At 40.3% G+C, this 27,643-nt stretch overlaps 1 protein-coding gene across 1 annotated transcript in view; it reads right to left on the reverse strand.

Annotated features, from left to right (window-relative positions):
- Positions 1 to 15,619: 15,619 nt before the first annotated feature.
- Positions 15,620 to 27,643, reverse strand: part of brinp1 (bone morphogenetic protein/retinoic acid inducible neural-specific 1) — an 84,816-nt gene continuing 72,792 nt past the window's right edge. Inside the window, exons 6-8 of the mRNA XM_037265313.1 lie at positions 27,361 to 27,597; positions 26,102 to 26,321; positions 15,620 to 20,125 (exon numbers count right to left, since the gene is read on the reverse strand). Coding sequence (XP_037121208.1) covers positions 18,991 to 20,125; positions 26,102 to 26,321; positions 27,361 to 27,597 — 1,592 coding nt within the window. The 3' untranslated portion in view covers positions 15,620 to 18,990. The remainder of the gene's footprint in view (positions 20,126 to 26,101; positions 26,322 to 27,360; positions 27,598 to 27,643) is intronic.

Below are 27,643 nucleotides of genomic sequence, written 5' to 3' on the forward strand. Positions count from 1 at the left end.
GTCCCTAGGACAAGCCGAGGAACCGAATACAAGCACAAGGACCATAACGTACTCTCAATCTTGCACGTAGTATGCAAATTAGTTTCTGGATGATTCCAGGAGCTCTGTTCAGTACAGCGATAAAATGAAAAAAAAAAGTCTGTTTCCTAAAACGTTGAGTGGCTCAAAATGAGATTTGCTGTGTGCCTCTTTGCACCAAATGAAGTAGCTTTTAGCTTTAATAGCGAATTGAACTCCCAATATTGTTCCTAAATATTCTCCCAATTTCACCATCATTCACAATTCATCCTCCTCTAAGAAATCCCCCTTCTTTCAATTATCATGCAAAACATTCTGGATTAGTTATAAATTGTCAGTAAAAGATAATTACTATTGAAGCTGGTTCTGCCTTTGCAAACAATGCTCAGTCCAGACTCTAACCGTGAACAGACCTTGCAACATTGATTTTATTCCCATCAGAAATATGCACCTTGTCAGCTCATAGCAGCAATAATGGATGTAGCAATTACTGCCTGAACGGCACGTCACAAGAAGTGTAAATTCTGTTAATTAGACGCATTTTAAGGAGACCAAGTCTATTAGTAAGCCATTCACAGCTCCTTCACAGTTGCAAATGGTTCTCCTGTTTCCAAATGAATCCCTCGTGGGTGGTTTGATATTGTGATTGTCAATTGATTTTCTTAAGACTATGATTGTTTTTTGATATTTAAACAATGACACTTTTTATTATGAATGTTGAACATTTGGTCGCCTTTGTCATGGTATTGTAGCGTGTACGGAATTCAAGGGTCATTAATCAATGTTCATTCATTAAAAGAAACACTATCAATGTCAGCAATATACAAACAAATATGAAATCAAGCTACTTTTTTTTTTAATATATGATCATAGGTCTAGTAATCTCTAATCATATTGCATGGGTCGAGCCTCATCGTACAGAACATGTCTTGCTGCCATCCTCTACCGATCCCCAAAGGAGACAAAAATAGTGAATCGCAAATTTGCCAGAGTCCACCACTTCATGCCACTAAATTACTATGTGATTTCATAATATTATTTAAAACTCATAACATCAAAGAATGTCAACATGGCCCTTGCACTCTTCAGTTTTTGTATGTGTATCCTTCGAAGGAAAAAGTTTGATACTCCTGCCTTGGGTGATAGCTAAGTTTAAGTACAAAAACACGACTGGCGTTTGCATTCTGATTGAGTAGCTGCTTGTTTGGACTTGCAAATTGGTAATGACAGATAAAAGATGTCCAGGGAGTTCTGTCCACTTGCTTCTCGAGACTGCTTTTAAGAAAGCCGTTAGTGTGAGTTTGACATGATTATGAGATGGGATGATGGCGATCAAGGCACATCAGTTGCTTTTACATGACAACACTCCACTCTGCCTGCATCACCGAGGGGAAAAATCCGACTTGCTCTGTATACTAAGCAGACCCGTCACCTTTCAAAACGCCAATTGTGACATCAAGGTATCGTTAGAGCTTTCATTGTCTTCATTTTACACATCCCGGGGCTTTATTTGTCTGCCCTTTTGACAGATTGTAGGATTTATCATCCGTGTTTTTCCCCCCTATTAGACTAACTTGGAAATTACGGCTTTAAGGGATGAGAAATGAGTGCCAACCTGTCCCTTGATAAGACAAGGCTCTGAGGAAATTCTTTCAGTGACATTTTAGTTTGAGCTGCAGGAGACCATGTTCTTAGCAATGCAGACTGGATTTTTGGGAAAAAGAAAAATAATCTTTGGGTGAGATTTACTGGATGGATATTACATTAGACCATTAAAAAAAACCAGACTGTTTACAGAGAGCCTAAAAACGCAAATGGGCTCTAAAATCAAAGTTATTAAAATTATAGTATTCCAGTTTCCATGGAAACAAGAAAAACATTCTTGAGTAAAAACAGTACCCTGGAGATCCAGACTCACTGTACCAGCGATTGAGTCTGCTCATCATCGCATCAAACACATTTCTTACAGTGTAGTGAACCAGTCTGTGAAGAAGAAGAAAAAAAAAAATCTTTGAAATAAATGATTACAGTGTTGTCAGCTGCTGGGGTTTTAATGACTCTGTGTTTCTGGACATTAAAACTGAATTTAGTGCTAAATGAAATGAACTATCACCGATTAATAGTGACGTTGCGGTAGGACTGGGTGATGAGAGAGAGAGAAAGAGATTTTTTCATTAATTGTTAAAAATAATGACTCGAGGGGGGGGGTCTGAATTTAACATGCAACATATAAAAAACAACATAAATAAGGAAAAATAATAAATAAACAGGAATGTATTTTTAAAAATGTGTTTAGTAGAACTGGCTGAATAATGTTTCTTTATGTTTGGAGGCAGAAACTGCTGCTTTGTGTTTGGAGGCTGCTGCATAATGCTGACGTTTGAAGTATGAAGAAATTAAGTATAGTAAGTTTCCTCATAGGTTGGCTTACCAAGCTATGAAAATTTTGTATGTACTGTGGTGTGTGAAGCATTCCATTTTTAAATACATTATGGATTCAGAAAAATGTTTCTCAGTAATGATCACAATTTTGGGGGGGATATTGACAACAACACGGTCATCCCATCCATAAAACATAGCCTAAAAACTGTTTCACACACACACACACATGCATTCACACATTTGTTAATGCAGTCCAGGAGTATTTGGACTGAAAATTGTTTTGCTCTGTACGCTACCATCTTTTTCACAGAAAGGTTTTGTCCTTGGCTGTCTATTTTATTTGCTGAATGCTGATTTGCTTTTGTTCATTGTCATGCTTAGAAGTCCCAAAAAACGAGCTGGTTTACCCCACGGGGTTTATGCTTATAAATAAATGCATCAAATGTTTTACTTTCTTCATGCAAATACATGTGTGGTCTCCGCATGCAAAATAGAACCGTCCGAAAGCGTGTTGTGTCAGATTGCCTCAGACATCCTCGGCCAAAGAAGGCAAATTGTGTTTCTGTGGAGGTTAAGCCCACCGGCTTTAGAATCAATCTAATTGAGAGAAAAGGCCTTTGCTGTCAAGCCCCTTGGGCTCTTTTAAACATTGCTCCAGTTCTAGCATTAAGCAGGCTTCCTCCCTGATGCCTTCCCTACGACCAATCCTCGGACAAATCCCTAAGCTGTGCCAATGATCTCGATGCATAGGTGTGTGAGTGTGTGTGTGTTGGGGTGGGGCTTTGCAACGGAAGGTCACGGTATTCTCAGACCAGCCGAGAGGTAAGACACGGTCACGGCTGAATTATGAGATGGCACGCGGCAGGGCATGAAAAAATTGCACAGCAGGTCGATCTCTTCAAGGCTTCATTGTTGGACGGTTCCACTGTTAAAAGCTCATCTAAAGCAATTGCTACAGCATATTACTTATATCATTTGTGATACAGTCTCATACATGAATCACTGGCAGTTATGGAAAGATTAGCAACATGATCCACAAATCCAAAACCTCTTTTATAGTACCCTGCTTTCCCCTTGAGTATATCATGATAACATTCTATGAAAAATCCATGCTAATTGCAAATATTAAAACTAAACAAGCATTCTTCCTTTGAATATGATAATCCTTTGCATGGCTCGAGGAAAAAAGGCAATTTGGACGTGAGCTAAAGCAGAACGACCTATAATGCCGTATCGGACTGCTGGTATTTGCAAACATGTAGAAGAATTTAGCTTGTGAAATGTTGTACAGTAAACTTATGATGCAATATGACATTGCATTTTTAAAAAACTTCCCCACAACTTTTAGTTGATGTACAAGGATGCCTGGTACTCCTAAAACTGTGCACTATTTATTGTGGGGCTTTTCAAAGTTTATTTATCCATTAGTGTAGTAATGATGTGCTTTTCCTCTGCAACGATAATCTTTAATTACTGCAGCAGAAACCATCAACTTCATGATGGTAGCTTGAGGGTAAAGACCCTTGCAGATTAAAAATGAAAAGTCTGGGGACCACAAATGTGACACCATATTTATGTTGATTTAAATGTTAGCAGAAAGAATGCAGCTGAACACCACCACAGTGCTAGGACACAGTTTGTGCTTCATTCAATGCCACACAGTATAAAATCAGCTATGATAGAACATAGCTTCTGGGATGCTGTTTTGGTTAGCAACAGAGTTCCACTGTAGTTGGTTTAACCTTAGATAATAACAACAGCAGCGGGCCAAATAAAATGATGTGGCGGGCCGTATCTGGCCCCCGGGCCTTGGGTTTGATAGCTGTGATTTACAGTATAGCCACCTGGGATTACTTGTGACTTGGTGGTGAAAAGGTCTATTGCTTTTCTCTCAAAGATAAAATGCAAATATGGCACAAATTCCAATTAACGTCATGACACCAACTTCAAATGGATGCATACTGATGATGCGATGAATCATTGTTTGGCGCCTGATATTTTCTTCTAAATATCATTGCTGTAAGAATCGCATCCCGATGTGCCGTAATTATTGTGTATTGTTTATATGTGCATCAATAAAATACATATTTGAAATAGATTCACTCCCTCTAACCAAGATTGTGTGCACCATAAGAGAGTGTGAACATTCAATAAATAACAGTACAACACAACCATTCCAAGCTGTGCACTATGCTTTTATCTTTAAGACTGCAAAAATCTTACAGCTTACGAAATAAAAACAGGCTTTACTCTTTGAACAACAATGAAACCAAAATTCATTTCTGGCCCACAAGAAATAGTTTTTTACTTTATTCCTTTTTTCTGCGAGTTGGCTACTATCCTTTAAGCACCTTCACCTTCATTGACAATAGTAGTAACTACGATGTAGGCAGGAAATCTTTGGGTACAAAAAAAAATTACCTTCACTCCTATGACCTAAAGTGTTAGTAATAGAAAGCATTTTATCAGAACGGTAACTGGCTCTAAGGTTGGAGAATTCGGAGGACTCTCACCAGCAATGAATGTACAAGTATTTAGAATGTTTTAGTTTTTGTTTTTTTTGCCTGCCAAGAAGAGGTGATATGTATTTCCCAGAAAATAATTAAATAAATGATGAAATTTGTCAATGACCAAAAGTGTGGTCTGGGGTCCAAGCTGCCCATCCCTTATACTTTAACAAAAGTTTATTAAACTTCAGGCTAAGCAAAAAAAAAAATCATATACTAGATAATTATTTTGGTATTAAAACCTTCTCATGTACCAGTACCCCAGTATTCCTACTTGCCAGTACCCCATTTTAGTCAGACCTGCGAAGGACTTTCATAGCCGCTCAGGTGTATTATTATGATTATTATGATTATTATGATTATTATGATTATTTTATAAAAGTGATTGGGATGTTTCTAGAAGAGAGCACCCCCACAATACTGAAAATTAAAAAATGTACAAGGCTTCACTTTTTATGAGAGTTTGCAATAAGTGGATTCTTGGACTCTTTCTGGCGGCCATTCAGGGAAACAAACAGTAGCGTCGTCAAGGCAAAAGCTAATGCACTTAGGCGAGGACATTAGAAAGACATCCTATTTTATTAATGCGGTCAATACAGTCCATTAGGCCACGGATTTAGCTGCCACAAAGCTCTCGCTCCTCCATTAATATCTTGCTCCTCCAGCTCATTCTAATCTGTTTTTTTTTTGGAGTGGGAGGGAAGAAGGCTGAGCAACATCTCAATAATTTTAAGTTTTGAGCCTTGATATGTGTTCAAATATTCGTTAACCCTGGTCAAATAACTAGCACTTTTACTTGAATTAAAGTAGTTTAAGTATTTCAGTTTTTTATAGTTTTTTAAGGTGGCACGGTGGGGCACTGGTTAGCACGTCTGCCTCACAGTTAGGAGGGTGCGGGTTCGATTCCACCTCTGGCCCTCCCTGTGTGGAGTTTGCATGTTCTCCCCGTGCCAAAAACATGCATGGTAGGCTGATTGAGCACTCCATATTGTCCGTAATGTTTGGGGGTGGGGGCGAGATTGGATAATTGGCATTTCTATTCACTGAAATGAGAAAACAGTTTGAGATATGAGTGTTTTGAGCTGCAAGCATGCTCAAAGAACAACTCAAACTTGCATCTCAAGGCACCTCTGATAAGCAATTTCCAGGTCACCTAACTTCCCAATAGACCCATTGACCTTGCAAAATGGAGGAAAGGATATTCATAGAATGCAGTGTCAGTTAATCGTTAAAGCTCCAAACATCAATGAACGTCGACCGCCGTGTCCGTACAGAACCTATAGAAATGTGCATTGTTCACAACGTTATACGGTAGCATCTTGAAGGTCAATTCATTTTATCGATAGGAATATTCATCCATTTTCAACCACATTCGTTGTCATTAGGGTCTCGGGTTGTCTGGAACCCAGTTGATTTTGGGTGTATGAAATCATATTGGTGGTTGCGGCACTTGATACACAACATATGCAGCACATGGACCCATCCCCAAAAAGGAATGACGTAAAAACACAAAACTTAAGACGTGTCCTTGTGCCATTCTTGCATAACCATGCAGGTCCACAATTCCCCCAAGATTGTGGAGGCATTCCTTCCTCTAAAATCAAGCTCCATGTGCCAGATATTTGCGTATGACAGTAATGACTCTTTAAGAGCTCAGCACAAGTCTATTTCCTTCGCTGCTTGACAAGGTCGAGGAGAGAGAAAAAAACGATTGTCTAGCGCTTGGAATCAACACCACTCTCGCTCTCACAATAGTGCTATTTCTGATAATCCCGACAAACATCATGGCAGCCGTCATCCCCACAATAGAATACATGTTAGAAAATGTGTTTGGTGAGAAGTGAAAGGGTTATGTCTTCTCTCCAAGCTGAAATGTACCATGAGGTTAGATTTTGTTCGCCCGAGGTAATCTAACACTTGTGCTGAATGATGCATTCAGGTAAATATGTAGTTCATGGACAAATTTGTATCGAGGTACACTTTTTTTACTTATCACAAGGGGAAGAAAATAGACCTCGGATCCTCACTGAATCTCATCTTATTCGGATATTTTGTATCAGAACAGGCATATTCGAAGCAGTAGGAGTAAATCAAAATATTGCTTGAATAATGTTGAAGTCACATATTTTTTGCTTTTCATCCAAACCCAAATACCCCTTTTGACTTTTCTAACAGAAGTTTAGCAAAAGTCTCTCACTGAGCAGGATATTGCCAATCTTGCAAATGAGTGAGCTCATACCTGGCAGCATTGAGAAAGAGAGCTCTGGAGATCCATGCAGCAAGCAAGACTTTTCCAATGAAGCATTGGCCGCAGAGGAAGTCAATATTAGGACTGGAAAGACACTGCGCTGTGAAAAAGAGAAAGCTTCTGATTGTGTTTAACGACTTTGGGACCAAGGAAGAAAGATTGTCCAGGACCGAGGTGGTTGACATCTATAACGCAATGACCCCACAAGGGAAATCACGGGATAGAACAACTTTTTTTGGACTCACCTGAGAGGTAGTGGGAACAAGACTCTTGACTGCTGACTTTCGAGGCTGGAGATCAGAGTAGCGTAAGCCCCGGCCAAGCTGGGCAATCGGCGAGGCTGCAAACTGGAAGCCAACTGGCCGGGTGTCATCTGGGAGATCTCGGCGACAAGAAGAGCCAAGATGAGAGCTTTCGGCTTGGGGAAATGGTGTTGGAGGAGAAGATTTGGCATCAATTATAGTGACTACCGCTTTGACTTAATTGTGCTGAAAATGTGTTACTTACTTTCTTGGAGCTCATTTAGTCCTTTGTCGACGGGTGCTCAGTCTGCTTGGTCTTGGGTGGCCTGAAAATAATGATGGGAATGCTCATTGATGAAAAACAATTACCGTATTTTCCGGACTATAAGGCGCACCGGACTATAAGGTGCACCTTCAATGAAGGGCCCACTTTAAAACTTTGTCTTATATAAGGCGCACCGGACTATAAGGCACACCATTTATGCATCATGTCAGATTTTTAATCCAAATCAAATCATTCTCCATTTTATCTTTTTTATTTCAACTTCAGACGCAACAAATTACTTTATAATCACAAAATAATGATCCATAGTCTTTTTGATTCATGATTCATAGTCTTCAGCGGGCCACTTATGATTGATTTCGTGACACAATGCTTCGGGACAGTTTAAATTTAGGAATTTGGTCCATATATAAGGCGCACCGATTTATAAGGCGCACTGTCGGCTTTTGAAAAAAGTTTAGGTTTTTAGGTGCGCCTTATAGTCCGGAAAATACGGTACTGTCACTAGCGTGAGTTTAGCTCTTAGCTTTCTCCCACATTCCCAAAACATTTCACTGACCCTAACTTCATAGCTTCAACTTCATTTATGTGAAAGGTTGCGCGAGCTCACCCAAAACATGCCAATCAGCAGTATAGGAAATTGATTAAATTAATTTTTCATTTGAATTTATAAGGGACTCCAAAATATGGGTGAATAATGCCAAGATGAAACTTGAGACTTTACAGTTAGAGGGCAGGGCAAACCCCTGGTCCATTACGTTCCCTGTGGACGTATTGACTTCTAGACAATATTATAGGAATATCAACAACCCACTTAGCAAATAGATATTTGTGTCAGACGAGATCAGCAAAAGTGGATACTGGGATGCGAAACGAGAGCTAGAAGCAGGAGGTAGGCAGCGTTCCAGGCTGCGGTAACCTTGATGACACCCTTCATTATGGGTGTGCCGGCTGACATCCTGACAGCGGCGTCCGGCACCAGATGGAGGGGAGGGACACACACACAAGCATTCGCATCCTTTCGCCTGACCCATCCTTTAAAGAGAGCCCACGAGTTGCCGGTCAGGAATGAAGCGGGAGAGTTGTGTCGGCGCCTGGGCTTTTTGACCGGCTCAGCCCGCCAAAGCCGCCCTCGTCCTTGCGCCCGGGCAGCAGGCGGCCTCCATCGCCGCTCGACCTTGCCATATCAAAAAACCTAAGTCCCACTCTACGTGAATACATGAGAACCCTCCTTCCAACAGCCTCCGAACGCCCCCCACGGAGACGTCAACTTTGGTATGCTTCATCATAAATTTAAATTGTCCCTGTAGGGAGAAAGCATGCTCAGTGAAGATTGACAGCTGGTGCAAAAACTCCTTTAAAGGCAACCCGTTTAATGTTGACTAAAGTTTAGACAACTCCTACAGATGATGGCAATTAGGGAGATTTTTACACAAGTCAAGGGTTGGATTGCTCTTAAAAATTTCAAGTTGCTTTCTAAGCCACATTGCAGAGAAGCTATAGTATCACTCAGTCATTCCTGACAGTGGTGCAGTGCTGCAGGAAATAAAGTCATGGTGGACTGATCAAAGGTGGCATTGCCAGTTAAGTCCCTTTTTGAGGGCATTTGGAGCCAGCATAGGGGGCTGCCATGCTTCTTTGTCTCCCTGGCAGCCACTTTGATGGAAGCCCCCCTGGGGTGGTTCACTCTTACTTACACGAGTGAAGAGTCACATCAAAGCGCATTGAAAGGGGGTTTAAGGGGAGAGCGGAGCATGAAAAATAAGAGCTGATCAATGGAGATGATAGAAATGAACGATGAGACATTGATTTAGATCTCAATGGACATGCAGTGTTCGGGAACAATATGGTACAAAAGGGTCGCTGCCAGGGTTGGGGTTTCAAATTGGATTTCAAGACACGTCAATGGTTCAAAATTAGTTTCGTAAAAGGGTTAGTTTTAATTTAGACATTTGAGCTCGGGTTTGGAACGAGGGTGGTAAACCAGGGCTTCAATCTATGGTTAGGTTTTTCAAATGAAGTTTCAAGACATGTTAAGGGTTTTATGAATAAAACATTTTGATGACCCAAGGAAAATACATTCTTTAAAGAAGTAGTTGGTTAAATTAGACTTCTAATTTCATACCAGAAAAATTTAACATTGGCCATTTCACGTTGAGCACAGGCAGCCTTGTCAGCATTGTTTTATTTTATTATTTCAATGACTGGCAGTGGTGCTGTTTCCTGCCTGTTGGTGCCAACAGCGAGAGGCTCACATTAAACCTGCTCAATTTTGGCGGCAGATGGCAAAACTGCGTGCGCTCCCAAGGGGGGTCTGATGCCAGCCTGGCTTCTGCGAAGATTGCCAACTGGAAAGTTACCGCTTTTTGTGTGCACTTGACGTCGGACATCACATCGATGTAGCAATACTAGCCAGGGTTAATGTTTCCAATTTGGTTTTAGTGTGAATGTTTAACAGGATGATTTCAAATTTCACAATTTCACAGTTCAAATTAGGCTTCAAGCCAGTGTAAGGTTCTCAATCTAGGTTTTAAGTGAGTGGTATTGTTTCAAAATAGAGTTTCAAGGCAGCTTTGGGATTTCAGGTCAAGTTTGATATTTCAAATAGTTTGGGTGTCAAATTAAGGTTTCAGCCAGGATAAGGGTTTAAAACAAAGATTTGATTTTAAGCCTGGGTTAGGTTCTCTAGACAGTGTCAGGGTCCAAATAAGGGTTCAGGTTTAAAATAAGTCTTTCAAAGCAGCATTAGGATTTCAAACCTGGTTTGGCGTTTGCTGCCTGGTTCAAAAGTTGCATTTCAAGCTAGGCATGTACATTCATTGGAATAAAGGATATGATAGTGTTTCACTTCCAATAATAATCGGGTAACACACAAAGAGGCCACAGCATCTTTTGTGTTCTATTTAAAATAAAACTGAGCTCAACGATTAGCATCGGGTGAACCGAGCACCTTTTGACAGCGGGGTGAGCGTGCCATCCCGCTAAATTCCTTAATTACCTTTAGCCATTCGGGAATCACTCAAACTTGCGAAAATGTGCCTGGGCCACATGAGGTTAATTGGGCATTTAGCACCCAAAGAGCTAGACTCAACCCCCAAGGACCAGCTTGTCCCTGAAACAGACACAAGTCCTTATTAGTAAAAGTAGCACAGTGACCCTTTGCAATATGAAATAACTACTTTCTTGTCTTTGGTTGCCCCTCCCACCCACTTACTTCCCTTCCAGATACTCGTAAACGGATGAATGCCTCCACGTAATCCTATTCCGCCCCGGTACTGTCCTTTGGAAGAGATGGGAGGGAAAGGACATAAAGGTGTCCCTATTTTAATAGTATTCAATTTTTAAGGAGAGCGGAAAAATAAGATATTTTGTTTGTTCGATTCGACTATAACGGCTTTTCCCTCACAAATGAAACCAAAATATGAGCAAATGTAATTATTGCACAGATGCTCCGAGACAGGATTGTTTACACAAAGGCATTAAGAAGCTAACTTCTGAGCTCATTTGAACTCCCTTCACGAGGAAAGCAGCAGCACCGAAGCCTGTAAATAGACTCTCTGAAGAATTCAAGTATAAAGTATTAAAGATTTAAAGATGGTCTTACATAATGTGGCGTTGGCGTCATTCCTGTAGATTAAAATGGTTGCTTCATCAATCAGTCCATCTTGTTTCTTGACATTTTTCTGCTTTTCTCATTACAATGATTTTCATTTTGTTTCCCTTCACCTTTACGTGACATAAATTGTATTAGTCTCATATTAGACCGCAAGGATTTTGTTGTTTTGGACAATCCGGACATAAGCTTTTATGATGAGGTAAGCACTGACACTTTTCCCCAAATTCCCAGCTAATAAAATTGAAAGCTTCCATTGTGATCCATCTTAACGTTCGCTAAGGTCAGTCCCATTTTTTCCTCCTCCCAAAATGCGATCCGACCATGCAGCTGGCGAGGCTCAGCACAAAGCAAAAACACACAATGGTGAATCCAATAACCTTAAAAGTCTTGACACCATTACACTTTGTGTGCACAGCTGTCTGCACAACCTTAGTTGACTTTTACAGAAAATGAAAGACAGAGAATGTCTTGACACATAATGCTATCGGAAGGAACTACACATTGATTAAAAAAAAAAAGTTATGAAGCCAACTCAAAACTTTTAACCTAAAATTTCAAGATCGCAAAAAATCTGAATTTTTCTTTTAAATTACCTTGATATCCCAAGATAACAATTTACTTTAAAATTGCATGAGATTAATGGCGGTATTATATTCTTCTAATTTCTAATTCCTGATCTTAAAACAGCCAAAATAGGACGGCCGATATCAGTATTGGCCACCGTCGAGAGTACCGATGTCACGGGAAAAAATAGATAAATTCCAAGCACCACTCGCATGACTATTTCGTTGTCAACTTTTTCACCGAGCAAGCAAAGTGCCTCAACATGCAAGCTGATTTGGGCGCGTTCAGACAATTGCCTCATAATGCTCCCACTTTTCTGGTTTGTGGCTTCCAATTACATCTACAGATGAAGAGCAAAGGATAAAATAATAAATAAAATAAAAAGAACAATAGAATTTTTTTTGCAATGCAAAAATACACTGGAACAAAAGTTATGAGAATATAAAAAAAAAAGATTTCTTCGAGTTTCCCCAAATTAGTCTCATTGTGTTGTGCTACTTTGCATTTTTGAAATGTTGCGATGGCCAATTTACTGCCTTTTGTCACAAATGGCTTAGTTTGCTCTTTGCTAAAACGTTAAAATGGGAGAAGGGAGCATATTTATCTCTTGCTAAATCAAAAATTGTTTACAAAGAAGAGACACTAAAACCTGAAGTCATTTGAATCCAGACAACACTTTGCATTTAATATACTTTTAATGCTCGAAATGTCATGTTGTTTTTGTCACCAAAGTGGCTCGTGTGACTGTCATACCAATTCATCAGACAAAAACAACAGCCTTAAGGTGTTTGTGTTGTGTGTCTTCAATTATCAGGAGAGCTGCCTGGCAGCAAGCTTGTGTGCAATTCCATTCAAGACAAATGGTAACTAACGAGGGTGTCGTCTGAGGTTAGTGTGCAGCAACTAACTGTTAACCCCAACTGTTCCACTGGTGCCCTTTATTTATTTACATGTTTGTCTTTTTCCCCCTCTACTCACTCGTTCCCTAACAAGCTGGGATGTGTCATAATTGCTCCATTGGCACCCGGCAACTAAGTGGAATATGGCGGATTTAAAGAAGGCATTTATCGGCCGGCGGTGGAAAATGGAGTTTACAACCACCCATGTAAAAACAAAAACAAAAAAGCATCTATTTTATATGTGTCAAAGACAAGGCTCGGGGGCCAGATACGGCCCGCCACATCATTTTATGTGGCCCCCGAAGACAAATTGTGCATCAACTTCATCAGTCAATACTAAAGTTACAAAATGTCTTCACTTTAAAAAAAATACAGATATTGCTAGCAATTTTTGTTACCATTGATCTTTTCAAAATATTTAAACAATTTTTACTAGTCTCCAGTTTCAAACTTAGTTATTCATCAGTTTGAAAACTATGACTATTGATTGATTGATTGATATCTTTATTTCGAACATCCAAAACAAAAAAGAAAAACAAAAAAAAAAAAACAAATAACACTCTAAAGTGCCACATAAGTCCATACAAAACAAAAAAAAATAAACCAACAAATAGAAGTAAATACATTAAATAAATTAATTAATTAGTAATAATAATACATAAGTAAATAAAAAACTATGATGCGGCCCGTGACAAAAATGAGTTTGACACCACTGATCTATTTGAATGGATTGAATGTGTGACACACACAGTAGGCAATTGTCCGAACCAAGTTGCAATCGTATAAGAAGTAGTGGAAAGTTTAGCAATTGATTTACTTAGTGCGACACATCCACATTTATTAATTCATCTTAAGTGGATGACGCACCCGGTGACTAATTCGACCACTGCGTCTATTCAAGGGATGGTATAAAAGCAACTAACTGTTTTGTCCCTGATGAGAAAAAAAGAGTTGTCTATCTGGGAACATATTTATTTAGCTTAAGCGAATGAAGCACCCCAGTAGGCAACTGAATGTACCATGATACAGTCAACTGCATCAACGGGGAGAAGAAAAGGGAGCAATTGATTAAAGCTCACTTGAGGTGCTTGGATAACAATGGCTGGTCAATTAGCTCAGTTGGGGCGGGGGTGTTAAAAGGCACAGTGGGAAACCTCGTGTGTTGTTCATTTCCTACTGACTGATGGGAGAAAAACGCTAATGCAACAAAAGGGCTCCACTTTAATCTTACAGATTTTAAAGACTAACAAAAAAGGCTTCCAGATATTGGCTAATCAAATTGAAGTCTTTGTTTTGCTTTAAAGGGCTTTCGGGCGGGGTGTGTGAAGGGGCTCGTTTCAGGCACAAGCATTGGACTGATGGCTTACATAAAAGGTGCTTTTTCTCCAACTCAAGTGGAGTGTTCACACAATAGGTTGCCTCTAAAGGCATTTTTCTTGGCTTTCTTATCCTTCCAGCTACAGGCTGAATGGACGTGTGACACCATGAATTGTGCCACAAAGAAATCCAAGCAGCCTTTTCCTAAAACCTGCTCTCTTTCTAAACTATTAGATTAATTACTCTATTCAAGTCACATTTATTTATATAAGTGAAACACAAAAGAGTTTCAAAGTGTTTCATAAATCCACAGTTCAGAGATCAAATACATCCCCTGGTTTAAGTCCCCCACTGGGCCGAGCAAGGAAGAATTCCAAGAGAAAACATTTGAAAAAGGAAGAAACCTTGAGAAGGGAACACATGCGGAGCGATCCTATTCCCAGGACGGCGTGACTGCATTGAATGATCACATTATCCTGCATGATAAACAAATGTGATGTAATGTTAGTTTCAACAGTGTGAAAGTCCATTTGATGATATGATGGGCCGCAGGTAGATACCGCTGGGGAAGCGGTCCTCCTCCCTCAGGTGATCAGGATGCCGACAACTCCGCCACCAGTCACCTAGCCCTGAGTGACAGAGCAGCAAAAGGTTGAGTACCAATCCCTGCGGGACTCCGCAGGAGACGTTACAATACTCGCATTACTCACAAGCCACAATGACATGAATTACATTGTATGTCCTGTCTGATGCATGAGATCCCTAACCCTTTTAGGTCTTTAATACCCAGATAAAATTACAACATAACAGTTGGTAAAATTTAGTCAAAGATACTACAAAAAGTCTCGGAGCAGATACACAGTACCGTATTTTCCGGACTATAAGGCGCACCGGACTATAACGGGCACCTTCAATGAATGGCCCATTTTAAAACTTTGTCCTCATATAAGGCGCACCGGACTATAAGGCGCACAATTAATGCATCATGTCCGATTTTAATCCAAATCAAATCATTCTCCATTTTATCTTTTTTATTTCAACTTCAGACGCAACAAATTACTTTATAATCACAAAATAATGATCCATAGTCTTTTTGATTCATGATTCATAGTCTTCAGCGGGCCACTTATGATTGATTTCATGACACAATGCTTCGGGCCAGTTTAAATTTAGGAATTTGGTCCATATATAAGGCGCACCGGACTATAAGGCGCACTGTCAGCTTTTGAGAAAATGTTTGGTTTTTAGGTGCGCCTTATAGTCCGGAAAATACGGTACATTTTTACATACCACCTAAGTACCATGTAAGGCTGTACAGTGTTGTGTTGTGATTACAGACAAATGCCATGACCAGATATTACTTACGTTCTTCCATTTTCTATCACGCTTGTCCTCATTAGTGTTGCAGATGAGCTGAAGCACTGCTTGCCATGAGCCAAACACAGGGCGCATATCCTTAAACAAGCATGCAAAATCTCTGAAGAAGGAAGATGAAAAATAAAAACAAGCATGCCAAATATTATTAAATATAGCTTTTTTTTAATGAGAAATAGATTATAATATGAAACATTCATTGAAAGAAGCTGATATGACCTCAACAAAACGGAGGAAAAAAAAACATTTACATTGGCAAGGTATTAGATGCGAAATTTTTAGGACACATTTAATGGATACATGTAAGCAACACGACATAGCATGATGCAAGACGCGTAAATGACTGCCGTTAAATTTGTTCTACTGTATACATTGCAAGTAGCGGAACATTTGCAAACTGTTCTTGTCTGGGCGCAAAATTCAAAATTAGTTTCTCATTCATTATGTATTAGGTGCATTTTGAGGTTCCCCTTAAAAGTTTTTAAATTCCCATATATCACTCACCTTAATCAAAATGACTAACTTCACCCCCATAAATGTGAAAAATAGCCACATTTTTAAAGTAGGTTGGCGTAATTTCACTGTATACAAATGGTTTTACGCTGTCAGTATATGATATAGAAAACAAAATAAACACCATAGACGTGCATGTTTTACGGACCTTCCTGTTGCTCAACAACAAAAGTTAAATGGTCCCGATAACACAAAAACATTCTCAAAGTGTGATGGGCCTGATGAGAACCACTCTATACTTTGCACTAATACACTGGACTAATTAGGTTACTGCAACAAGCATAGTACTGCAAAAAGTATCGTGAATAACTGGGGATAGAATTTAATTTAGAAAGCAAAAGCTCCTTAACAGGAGATTGTCATTGAGAGATATTTTGACCAGTTCTAAATATGTTAAAGGGATAAATAACAGGCACTTAATCATAAGAATAATCAATTTAATAGAATTATAGGGTATAATTTCTTGGGAATTGTCCAATGTAGTGCCAATGAAACAGGGACCAACAGTATTTACCGCGTCTTTTATAAGCCTCGACTTTCTGATTTGACATCCACTCACGGGAGGCAGTCAGGCACAGTTTCAGCAGTTAGCACACTCGCGTATGAAAGCATCTGCGAGATTTGAACATTGAACACAAAAGCCAAAGAAAAGTAAAAAAACAGCATAAATAGTCAAGACGCCTGCTTTCAGTGTTGGAAGAGTCAACTAATATACTATATAAGAGATGATTATTGTTAGCATGCAAATGCTGCACTTGGGATGTTTCGCCACATTTTACCATTTCCATATTAGCATGCTACTAAGCTGAAAATTCGTAGTTGAGTTGCATAAACTAATATGATAATGACACTAAAATGTTAGTTTGTATGGGGCGGATGGAACCTTTTACATAACAGCTTTGTACGTTTAACATTGAAAACTTTCCAAAGTCTACCGCGTGAAATGATAACCGAGTCAAAGTGGAATTTGACTCACGCAAGCCGATAACATAAAGCAATTATGGGATCAATGGGATATCACAAATTCACATTAAAGGAGACATGTTTTTTTTTTTACCACTAAAAACAGTTCGAAGATCGGCATCAAGTATCACCAATTTTCTCATCCTTTTTTTTTTGCAGCCTTGATGACAAGTTTGGAATTAGTCTCATCTACCTCTCATGTGTAGCTTCGGTTAATGTGCGGTAACTTTCCTGCTCTGCTTAGCTTTTAACTTTGACATAATAGTTATGTTTAGTCCATCGTAATTCAAAAATGTTATGTCGTCACTCAGCCTACTTGCCAAATCATGGGAAAAAAAAAATCAGTGTGAAGGTATTATTTTGCAAATTCTACATAAAATCTTGCTCAGACACATTTTAGAAATAGATAGCTCACAAATGATTTACACTTACCAAGTGGACAGGCACATCAGAAAACCAACTGTGTGTATACAAGTGATTAAAAGGTCAATTTTCCATGTTACGTCCACTTTAAATACTGTTAATTGCGGGCAAAATTAGGAAAAAAAACGTCACTAAACTGCAAATCTAGGTATGGATTTCGGAAATTTGTGCCTCTGCAATAGCCACAAGACTTTGTGTCTCATTCACAGTGAAGCAGCAATATATAGCAAGATCCAACAACCAAATAAAATTAAATCTCAAGAGATTTGTTTTGCAATTAGCTGGATCTCTTTTTTGTGCCAATAGAATATAATGACACCAGGTCACCAGGTATATCAACCAGCAAAACACATGAGAGAAACAATATAATTTCCATGTCCAACAAATGGGATTAATACATTAGTCATCTGGGATGGAATAAAAACAAAAATACAGGCAGTAGTGAAAATATTCCAAATTAAAATATATGATTTTACATGTGAATATCTTTTTTTGCAGCACATGTGGCTCGCCAAAATACTATTTGCTGGGTTTTTGTCTCAAATCAACTGAGAGACAAGTAAATCGTGTTGTGATCAACCCTTATTCTAGCTTTGGGGTGGAAGGGGTGGGGGCGTCTATGGCTTTTAGTCAGCGTGCCTCATGGATGAATGCTAACATTTTGGTGCTCAAGAAAAAGCTTCACAAACCAGCAGTCACAACATTGTTACTATTTTTTTGTTTGTTTGTCCGTTTTACGCAAAGCAGTACAAAATTAGCATCGACTGTTAAATCCACGACAATGATGCAGTCACGCAGCGGGAAAGTTACTGCCTTGTGAAAACACACCAAAACAAAAAAAACACGCAAGAATTGAAAAATTGGACACATTCAATTAATTATCGAGCCCCCCAAAAAGTCAAAAGGTATGTGCTGACAAACACACACCATCACATCCACTGTATAGGTATATATATAAACAGCTGGCTTTTTGTTATTTGACGTGACTATCCATTACGGGCCTGCTGCGTGTGCCTTACATGTCAGAACGATGACCGAGTGCTTCATAACTCACCGACTCGCCGAGGGTTGGAGAAGTAATAAAGACTCTATAATAAATGCGTTGGTTACGTTACACGCTATCGAGCTGTTTTTAAATCCTTAAGGTGTATAGAAACATTTTTAATTTGCATGTTAGCAGAAATAAAAGATATCTGGTCTGCCCGCTTGATTATTATTTTTTTGTTAAAAATGTTTTTTTTTTTCTTTTTTGACATCCCAGGTAAAGAAGAATGGCAGTTTCAGATACAACCTTCCGATCAAGGCCTCTTTATCGTGAGTATCCTTTTTTTTTTTTAAATCTCTCTCTCTTTGACAAAGTTCTTTGGAGGAATGACAGACATGCTTGGACACGTATGTTACAGTCCTATAACGTTAGTTCCGATTAACATCGTCCTTTCATAGATGCCTTTTTCGTTTCCTCCCCCTCTTTTTACGAATTATGCTTACAAAGTTTGAGTTACATCAAAAAGGCAGAAAAGGTCCAAAAGAGGAAAAAGGCAAAAGAAAAAATGAAATAAGAGCCCACCCGGGAGGTTCAGTTCATTGGCGGGCATTTTTTCGGTGTTGTTCTCCGTCCTTACGTTGGACATCTTAAAGTGATCAACACAATTTTGCAGTCAGATGATCTGATTGTTTTAGTATCTCTGTGCTGTACATGTCCAAGGCATGATTGACCCTGATCATTTCACTGTTGTTGAGCTTGAGCCGATGCTTCAGCATACATGAAAAGAGGTCCAGCTGGGGTTTGCCGGGTGCAGAGGGAGGGGCGAGACGGTTAATCCGATCCCGTATGTCCAGTAACAGGAGCATGACGGACGACGCAGAGTAGAACTGACTTCCTTGCGTGTACGACTGGTTGACCTGTTGGACGGCGCTGCGGAGGAGGTCTGCGTTGAAGCGCAGGCTGTAGCCAAACACTTGAATGTCGGATATTTTGATGTAGATCTGCCGTTTGTTTGGGTCTGCCAGATCGACGGGACCCGTGTCGTTGCGGAGCCCGGTGGGGATCTTGGCTCGGCTCCTCAAGTAGATATGGACGGTCTCGAAGAAGGTCTTCCAGCGGTTGCCCAGCAACAGGGTCCAGTTGAAGCACTGGGTGTTCTGAAGGCGCACCTTTTCCCAGCGGGGGTAACCGTGCTCACCGAATGGCATGCTCCAGCCTTCCGAGTGGCTGCCGCTGAACGGGTTAACGTAGACGAAGAACATGGGGTCGATGCTGCTGTTGCGCATCTGACAGATCTTCATGGACAGGCCGATGATCATGTGGAGGTAGTCCATGCGGTTTTTGTTGCTTTTGAGTGTCAGGGACATGCGCTTACGCCACCGAGGGTCAAAGAAAGTCTCCAGGCGGATCTCGTTACTAATGAACGTGGTGTGGATATATAGTCGGGAGTCCATTTTTTGCAACAGGTACTTAAGTTCCAGATCCTGAAAGTCCAGGTCCGTTTCGAAGCTGATGAACTGCTCGCTCCGCTCTGAGTCCACATTTTGGGGCTCGCAGCGGCCGCGGTACAACTTGTAGCCCTTGTTGCATGAGCCGCACTGCGAGATGTTGGCCAAGCTGCACATGGCGCAGCTGTTGTTGCCCCCGATGACGCAAGGGATGGGTCGCTGGCACAGGGTGACACCCGTGTGGCACACGCACGTTCGCTGGCTTTCCAGGAAGGTTCCCCAAAAGCCGTTCTCGTTGCAGTAGAGGAAAGACTGGACCCTGTTGAGCCACTGCATCACCGACCTTGTTGGAAAAGACATGAAAATATATAGGGTTAAAATTTTAGCAAGATGGAGGACAAAGTAACCAATTGTCCCTTTCCCACTAGCCATGTGTGTGTACGGTGCGGACTCAGGATGAAAAATCAGAGTAGACCAACAATTTTCTAGTTTCCAATGTGTTAATGGACTCGTGCATGGTTATATAAGAATATGGCGAGTACCAGTAAAATTGTTTTATGCGCTTACGGTGTGGCCTTTGTAATCCAAGGCCAGCCTGTAGCCTGGAGTCGTAACAAGAGCGTGAAGTTTAACACCCGAGACTCATTTCCCACACCCTGTTGCGTTTCAAGCTGCCAACACTTATTTCATACGTCACACTAACCAGGAAATTAAAATTAAAAAGCAGTGATGCTGAAAAAAAAGTAGTGCCAATGAAATTTTTAAGACTGACAATGAAAAACGCTTCCTTACATTTATTATAAACAACGAACATTTAATATTCATCTGAATAGCCCATGGCAGTGTTCTGACTCCACGCACAAGGCATTTAATTTGATCAAATATGACTAGATTTCAGGACAATTTTCCAAGCGTCTTAATATTTTGCAAGACATCTATTACTTTTTTTTGTGTGCGTTGAATTGGAATCTCTTGTGCATTTAATAAGGTTGTTTTTTATGAGGTGGATAATGGAGAGGGTTGAGATTGTTGGTGGTGGCTGTAAAATGCCAAAATGATACATTCCCTGGAGAAATTTAGTCCGCCTTGTCTGTGAGGTGGCAATTCTGCGGAAATTCAGCGTGATGGAGACGAGAGAGTAGGACGTCCTTTCCTTTTTACAAAAGGGAGGAGTTTAGTTATTTCCCTCAGGTGGAAGGTAGCACTTGCTATTCTTAGTTCGTCTGCGCTTCCCCGCAGGCATCTTTCCATGTCATCCTGACAGTATTGGAACTTCATTTCTGATTATAGGAAGTGAATTCAATTTTTTTTTTTGAGAGAGAGGAAAGTTGGTCAAGGTTAGCGTGACATGTTAATGAACCCGAGTTTCTAACTATGATGGATGACATTGCATTGTTACTAGAGCGCAAATCCCACCCGAGCTATGCGCCTAAATGAATTTGCACCTATGGAGGACGTTGAGCTGGCTAACTTTAGAGCCGACGTATCGGTTTAGGAAGCACTTCAAATCTGAAGCTGCCTTTAAGAAGACAAGGCAGTTCAGTGACTGACTACCACTGGGAAAACTTTTGAATCCGGGTCAAATGGTGTCACAACAACTTTGCCAAGAGGCAGTAAAGTGAAATTACACACAACAAACTTATGCTGACGGGTTAAAGATGTCAATTACAGAAATTATTCCTACGAAAAACACCTCTTGGCCACAAATATAAAAAAAGTAGATATTGCCAATGTGAAGGATGTTAAATAGTACCGTATTTTCCGCACTATAAGGCGCACCGGATTATAAGGCGCACCTTCAATGAATGGCCCATTTTAAAACTTTGTCCATATATAAGGCGCACCGGATTACAAGGCACACCTTCAATGAATGGCCCATTTTAAAACTTTGTCCATATATAAGATATATACATTTGGCCCGCGGGCCGGACTTTGGACACGCCTGCTGTAGCGGCTCAATATTGGTCCATATATAAGGCGCACCTGATTATAAGGCGCACTGTCGGCTTTTGAGAAAATTGGAGGTTTTTAGGTGCGCCTTATAGTGCGGAAAATACGGTACAATGTCTTTACAAAATGATCAGTGAGAACTGAAATGATCAGGTTTGTTGTCTCGTCTCTTAATTACTAACTCCCTCATTTGGCAAAATACTTTGCAGCACTTCCTCCGACCCGGGTAAATGGCACAACAAGAGACCGAGACGGATCACCCGTAGGAGCTTTGCAGGTCTACACAAGATCTCTTCAAGAGCTACCAAAGATGACGACCGCATCCCATGTTTAGGCCTTGTTTGTGTTCGCTATGTGCTTTTTTTTTACTCACTTATTGAATTTGAACCTGTAAATAAAGTTTTGATGCATATAAAGTCAGCATTCACACTATTCCTCCTCTTCAGCTTTCATAAGTATTCTCTATCATCAGTAGAGTCCTGAAGAGGATAATACATTTTGGGAAAATCCAACTAGACTGGAAATATTGTAAGTAGGTCATATCACAGGAGCTGTATTACTGTGTATTACCTTTTATTTGCTTTCTTCCTCGTACCTCAGCATAATTTTACAGTTTCAATTCTAATAATAAGAGCGTTTTGGCCTGTGATTTTTGGCTTCTTTGCTCTGTTGGTTTTTACTTTAGACTGTACTTGGCGTCGACTCAAAGCGCCTTCGAATCAGTGAAGTGAAAAAGCTTTGCCTTGGAAAATGTTCATATTATCATATCCACATCATTATCATTTTGGTTCTGGGCAGACTCAAACTCTCATGCCGCTTGCCCTGGCTGTATGTTTATCTGAAATTAGGGTGTGAGGGGAAAGAAAATACCATAAAGCTCCAGGCAATACTTTGGCCAAAACCATACAGTTGTTGCACCAGGTGTTGACAGATAGAGCGGGAGTGTTGGAATAGATTGTCGCGAAGTGTTAATAATGCCGCTCTTATTTGACCAGCGGTTGTGTACAAATTTCAACCACACACTTGTTGATTTGTATTAGAAACGGCACCCAAAAATGTATGCTAATTAGCAGGCAGCAGGTTAAATATGCACATAAGCATGAATGTGTCTTTCTGGTTTCTATTCTAATTGAGCATTTGCATGAAAGTCTTAAGCAGCTGATTTGCATAATGGTGCCATGACAGAGCGCAGCACCGCTCCAATTAGCAACTGGAAATGGGAACGACGCTTGCTATTCGGAGTACATCATGTGAATGACAGAACTCCCCAAAACAGTCATTTATTATGATAACCACTTTATGATTTCTATAGCAGATCAGATTGAGCTCTGAACCGGTCTTAATTGTCTGTATCTGTGACTTGACTGTCGGTCAAAATAATCCCATGATCAAGAATTGCAGCACATTTTAAAACTCGCCTGGCTGAAGTCGGCTCGTTTTGAGAGTTTGGTCCTGACTATCATTTGAAAGAACGTCATAAGTTTAACAGTCTTATTTACGTAAGCTTTATTTCAAAGTAAAACGCCCCCGAGAACTGACACACATTAACTAATAGACATATAAAAGTAAGCCATGGAAACTTAAAAAAAAAATGCAATCATTTCATGTCATTATTAGGTTGAAATACCGAGATAAATTGTTTTCACCGCGTTGTCTGGCTTGCTTAGATTTGTCGTAGGAATCAAAAAACAATCAAATGGAATAGATGTTTATTTCCACTGAGAATACTTAGCGTCTGTGAGGGGCTTCAAAGTTAAATGAGCTCAGATTACATGCATCATAAATTCCTCCCAAAGAGAAAGTCGAATCAACAGGGGAAAAAAAACACATTAATTTACCTTTATTATTTTGTATATTAACAGCAGACTTTTGTTTTTATATAACAGAGATTGATCGTGTGTGGGGATTCTTATTTCAATTGTTTAGTCACAGTCGTGGCTTATTGGGGAAGTCAATGCCAAGTGAGGCAACGTAGAGAAAATAAGCGTGCAAAAGTGAATTTAGTCTAAGTGAGTAAGCTTTGTAGTTAAGATATCTTATTTTCACTTCTTTTTTTTTTTTAATGTCTGGAAACAACATGTAAGAGATCAGCCTGTTAAGGCAAATACCAAACGATACAATAAATTTCATAAATAAGTATAAATACAGTACATAAGACATAATTAATATACTATATGTTATATAAATATAATACATAAATAGCAGCTCAATTATGTAATTTTATCATCATTATTTTAAAAAAAAATCTTTCTCTGATATGAGATATAAATATTGACTCTTCATTTTTGCTTTTTTATTGGGTGGGGCAGATTTACCCAATAACACTTTTACTATTTTAAGAAACATAACATGAGGGTCTAAAATGTAAACATTGAGCATTTACCTAACATCATGTCATTAGAGAATGCACATTATGTTTCCTGGGTACATTTATTCACATACTGTTTTGCATTTCCACGACTAAAATAACCTTGACGTTGCCAATCAACGTGAATTATCCTTTGCCAAGAACATTTAATTAGTCAGAAGAACTTTAGCATTAAAGCCTTCTTGGACTGCTTCAGATTGTTTTGTTTATCCTATAAAGATGTGTTGCGAGAAGCGTTGGATGGCCACTGGTGATGTTTGCACTTTTGGGGAGCTGAGAGGACTGCAGAGGAATCTGCAGGAGGCGCCACTGAACATAATTTTCACAGCGGCCCTCCGAGTGAAAGCATGCAACATTGGCGGCTGTGTGACAACATGCAACCCCGTTGTGGGTTTTGATGTATGAATGGCGGCAGTCCCACGCTGGGGATTGGCCCTGTGGTGCATGTTGTGGGCCTGAGATGCTTTCACAGCATCATCATCAGCTGCTGCTGCCTGGCTTGGACGTGGATGTTAAAATGCCTCCCTGAGGAGGTGCCGTGGTGGTGGTGGTGGGCACACATTTTGGAAACACTTGACAGATAGATTTTCAGTTTTGCTGCAATTCCCTCATCTATTGATGAGGGCTGCCAGAAGTAAGGGCAAGTCCCACTTGGTGCGGGGGACCTATGTTCTAACACCACATACATGACAGCACATTTTGAAACAAGCTTTGGGACTGGGCGTTTACAAGCTTTACACTTCAGCCTAGTCATTTTGAGCTTTATTATCAGTATACCAATTTTCAATTGTATATATTTTCAGTATTGTGAAATTTTTTCTGCAATAAAAATAATGCTGGTGAAGTACTACCAACCTTACTAACTCAGAGGAGTTAACAGTTTAACCATATGCAAGGAACCAAACCCTGTTGCAGGTAGCAATCTGCCAGCAATCAGCAGAAATGATACATGCATTCTGTTTTTAGCATGAAATGTTACAAGAGACTTAATCAAATGAGCAATAGTCAGCAACACTAAATATGGTAAAACATTAACCCATTTATTCAAACATTTAGGTTACACGTTGGATCTGCATGCTAGATTCAGACGCTGCTGAATAGACGCGCAAGAAACATGACTGCAAATATTGGATGCAGCCCAATAAAATAATTCTATTTTAACCAATATTATCAATCTGATCCAATACTGTTTATTTATTTATTTATGTATTTATTTATTTGGGGCGGACACTGATAGTATTCGATAGCATTATCACATCGGAACACTCATAAATGCTGCATGCTAGCTCGTTATCATCTAACTATAACTATCCCGGTTTAAACAAATTAATGAGAAAGAAATGTCTTGAAAAATGCGAAAAACTTGGTATTTGGACAGTGTTGTTGCATGACTGGAATGACGCTTTGGCAACTGTTGATGGACTCTTACCGAAAGAAGCTCTAAGTAGGGGAAGCGCACGCTATCTTTGATAACACTTGAGAAGCCAACTCAGGCGAGGGACTAGTGACAATCTAAGTGCTCATTTTCAGAACGCGTAAATCAATATTTCATCACTTTCAACTTGTACAGTGACGCCCTCATCACAGAACGCCGTTTTATATTTTGGGGTATTTGCTGTCATGTCAGGCGTCGGCGCCCCGGCGTAGTGGAGGCTCTCAAGCTGAAAGAGCAGGGAAGTGGTGGCAGATGTGTGCAATGACCTTTAGACAACACTCCCAGAGCTGCATTTGCTTTTATAGACGGTGATGTGGAACTACACAAGTGAGGTAGGCATGTGCAAACCTCGGCACTAAGTTGACGTGATGGTCACAAATAACGTAGCCATAATTTATAATGGATGACGTCCTTTTAAAGCGCGCAAGTGCGACGCAGTGGCTGGCCCCCCCAAAAAAGTGGACATTTTTTTCTTCCGAAATAAGTAAGTGCATTGTCACTTCGAATCTTGGGATTTTGAAGCATAAAAGTTGAGCGTGTTCTGTCAAGATTGTATTTCTACCCACCTTTCCCTGGGCATCTGGTGGTTGGGATTGTGGTGACAGCGGATGCTGAGGCCAAAGAGCTTGCGGGCAGTGCGCTGGATCTTGATCCGCTGGACCTCTAGGGAGCTCTGGAGCAGCCTGTAGCGAGCCTGCAGGTCCCAGTCGCTACCCCACAGCAAGTGCACGCTGTTGATGGGCAGGAAGTGAGAGGGCAGCCTCTTCAGGAAGGACTTGAACTCATCTGGAAAAGCAGAGAGGCATGGGGGGGGGGCATGTATTAGTTTATTCTTAGACCCTTAGTTTTGTGGAGATTTGAAAGTAGTTTTGTCATGGACTCCTTCTCACTCCATGTCAACCCTTACGTCATTCAGAAGCTCCAAAATTAAATTGCTTAATACACATTACATCACTATTTTTTTTTCTGGGATTTCAACTGCTGGCACTGCTTGGCACGACCTTCAGTTAACTACGATAACCCAGCAAGCTGAAAGGACCGAAAGTTCGACACCTTCCACACTCGCTCCTCTCCATACTTCAACAGAGTTGAACAGCTTTTTTTCTTTGCCCCAGCCTCGGCGGAGACGTCTCTCAGAGTTTTGCCTCGTCCTCCCGAGGCTTGTCAGATCCGCTTTGCTCGTTTGCTTCAGAGATATCAGAATCCTTCTCCTCCACCCAGTGTTCACTGATGTCACACGCCACCCTCAACGGGAATGTCGGCTCACGATTAAGGAACGTCTGAATCCGACGCCCTTAAAAATACATTTAACATGTCACTTTCTCCTGCCGGGTCGACAGCTGCTACGTTATGTATGCGACGGAAACGAACAGATCTGCTCCTTAATAGAAATTCCTAGAAACACCAAAATGTAGGGATGGTTTATCAAACCGAAAACACGACGAGGATAAGTTCTTCCTGAAGTGCCTCATTTGCGTGAAAATGTTGATATTTACTAGAACAGATGTGCTCAGATAACGTGTTTTGACTTGGTGAAGCAGCATGTGTTTCATTACATACGGTTATTTGCATGCTTGAGTAAACAACTGTCAGCGAGGCGGGTCATGTCTAGTTTAAATTTGACAGTAGCTGGTGTGTTATTCAGAACACCTTGTAAACTGCATTCTCCGTACATGCCATATACAATCTCTGACCTTACTTGAGAGATTTGGTCCTAATGTCTTACCTAATTGTCCATGAACCCTGAAAGTAGCTAATGACTGAAATGATGAACTCAGTTTAGCAACTACAAAACTCCGTTCTTAAAAAATAAAATTCTACTCACCGGAGTTCTCAAATTCTTTGTAGGAGGACGCCCACGACTCAGCCATGCCCAGCATGGTGTTCTCCATGATCTGGATGTCGGTGATGGGACAGTTGCACTGGGGATACTCGTCGCCACATTGGCAGATGCATTGGTTGTTGCTGCACAGGTACTCTCCTTCGCCGTTGCACATAATGTAGCTCAGAGCTGACTGGACAAACTTCTCCTGAAGGTACTCTGGGAAAATCACCTGAAGACCTAGAAAAGACCAACATAAAAGTCGATGTATGGGAGATTATCTTAT

The sequence above is a fragment of the Syngnathus acus genome, chromosome 12, assembly GCF_901709675.1.
Source record: "Syngnathus acus chromosome 12, fSynAcu1.2, whole genome shotgun sequence".
Taxonomy (NCBI): domain Eukaryota; kingdom Metazoa; phylum Chordata; class Actinopteri; order Syngnathiformes; family Syngnathidae; genus Syngnathus; species Syngnathus acus.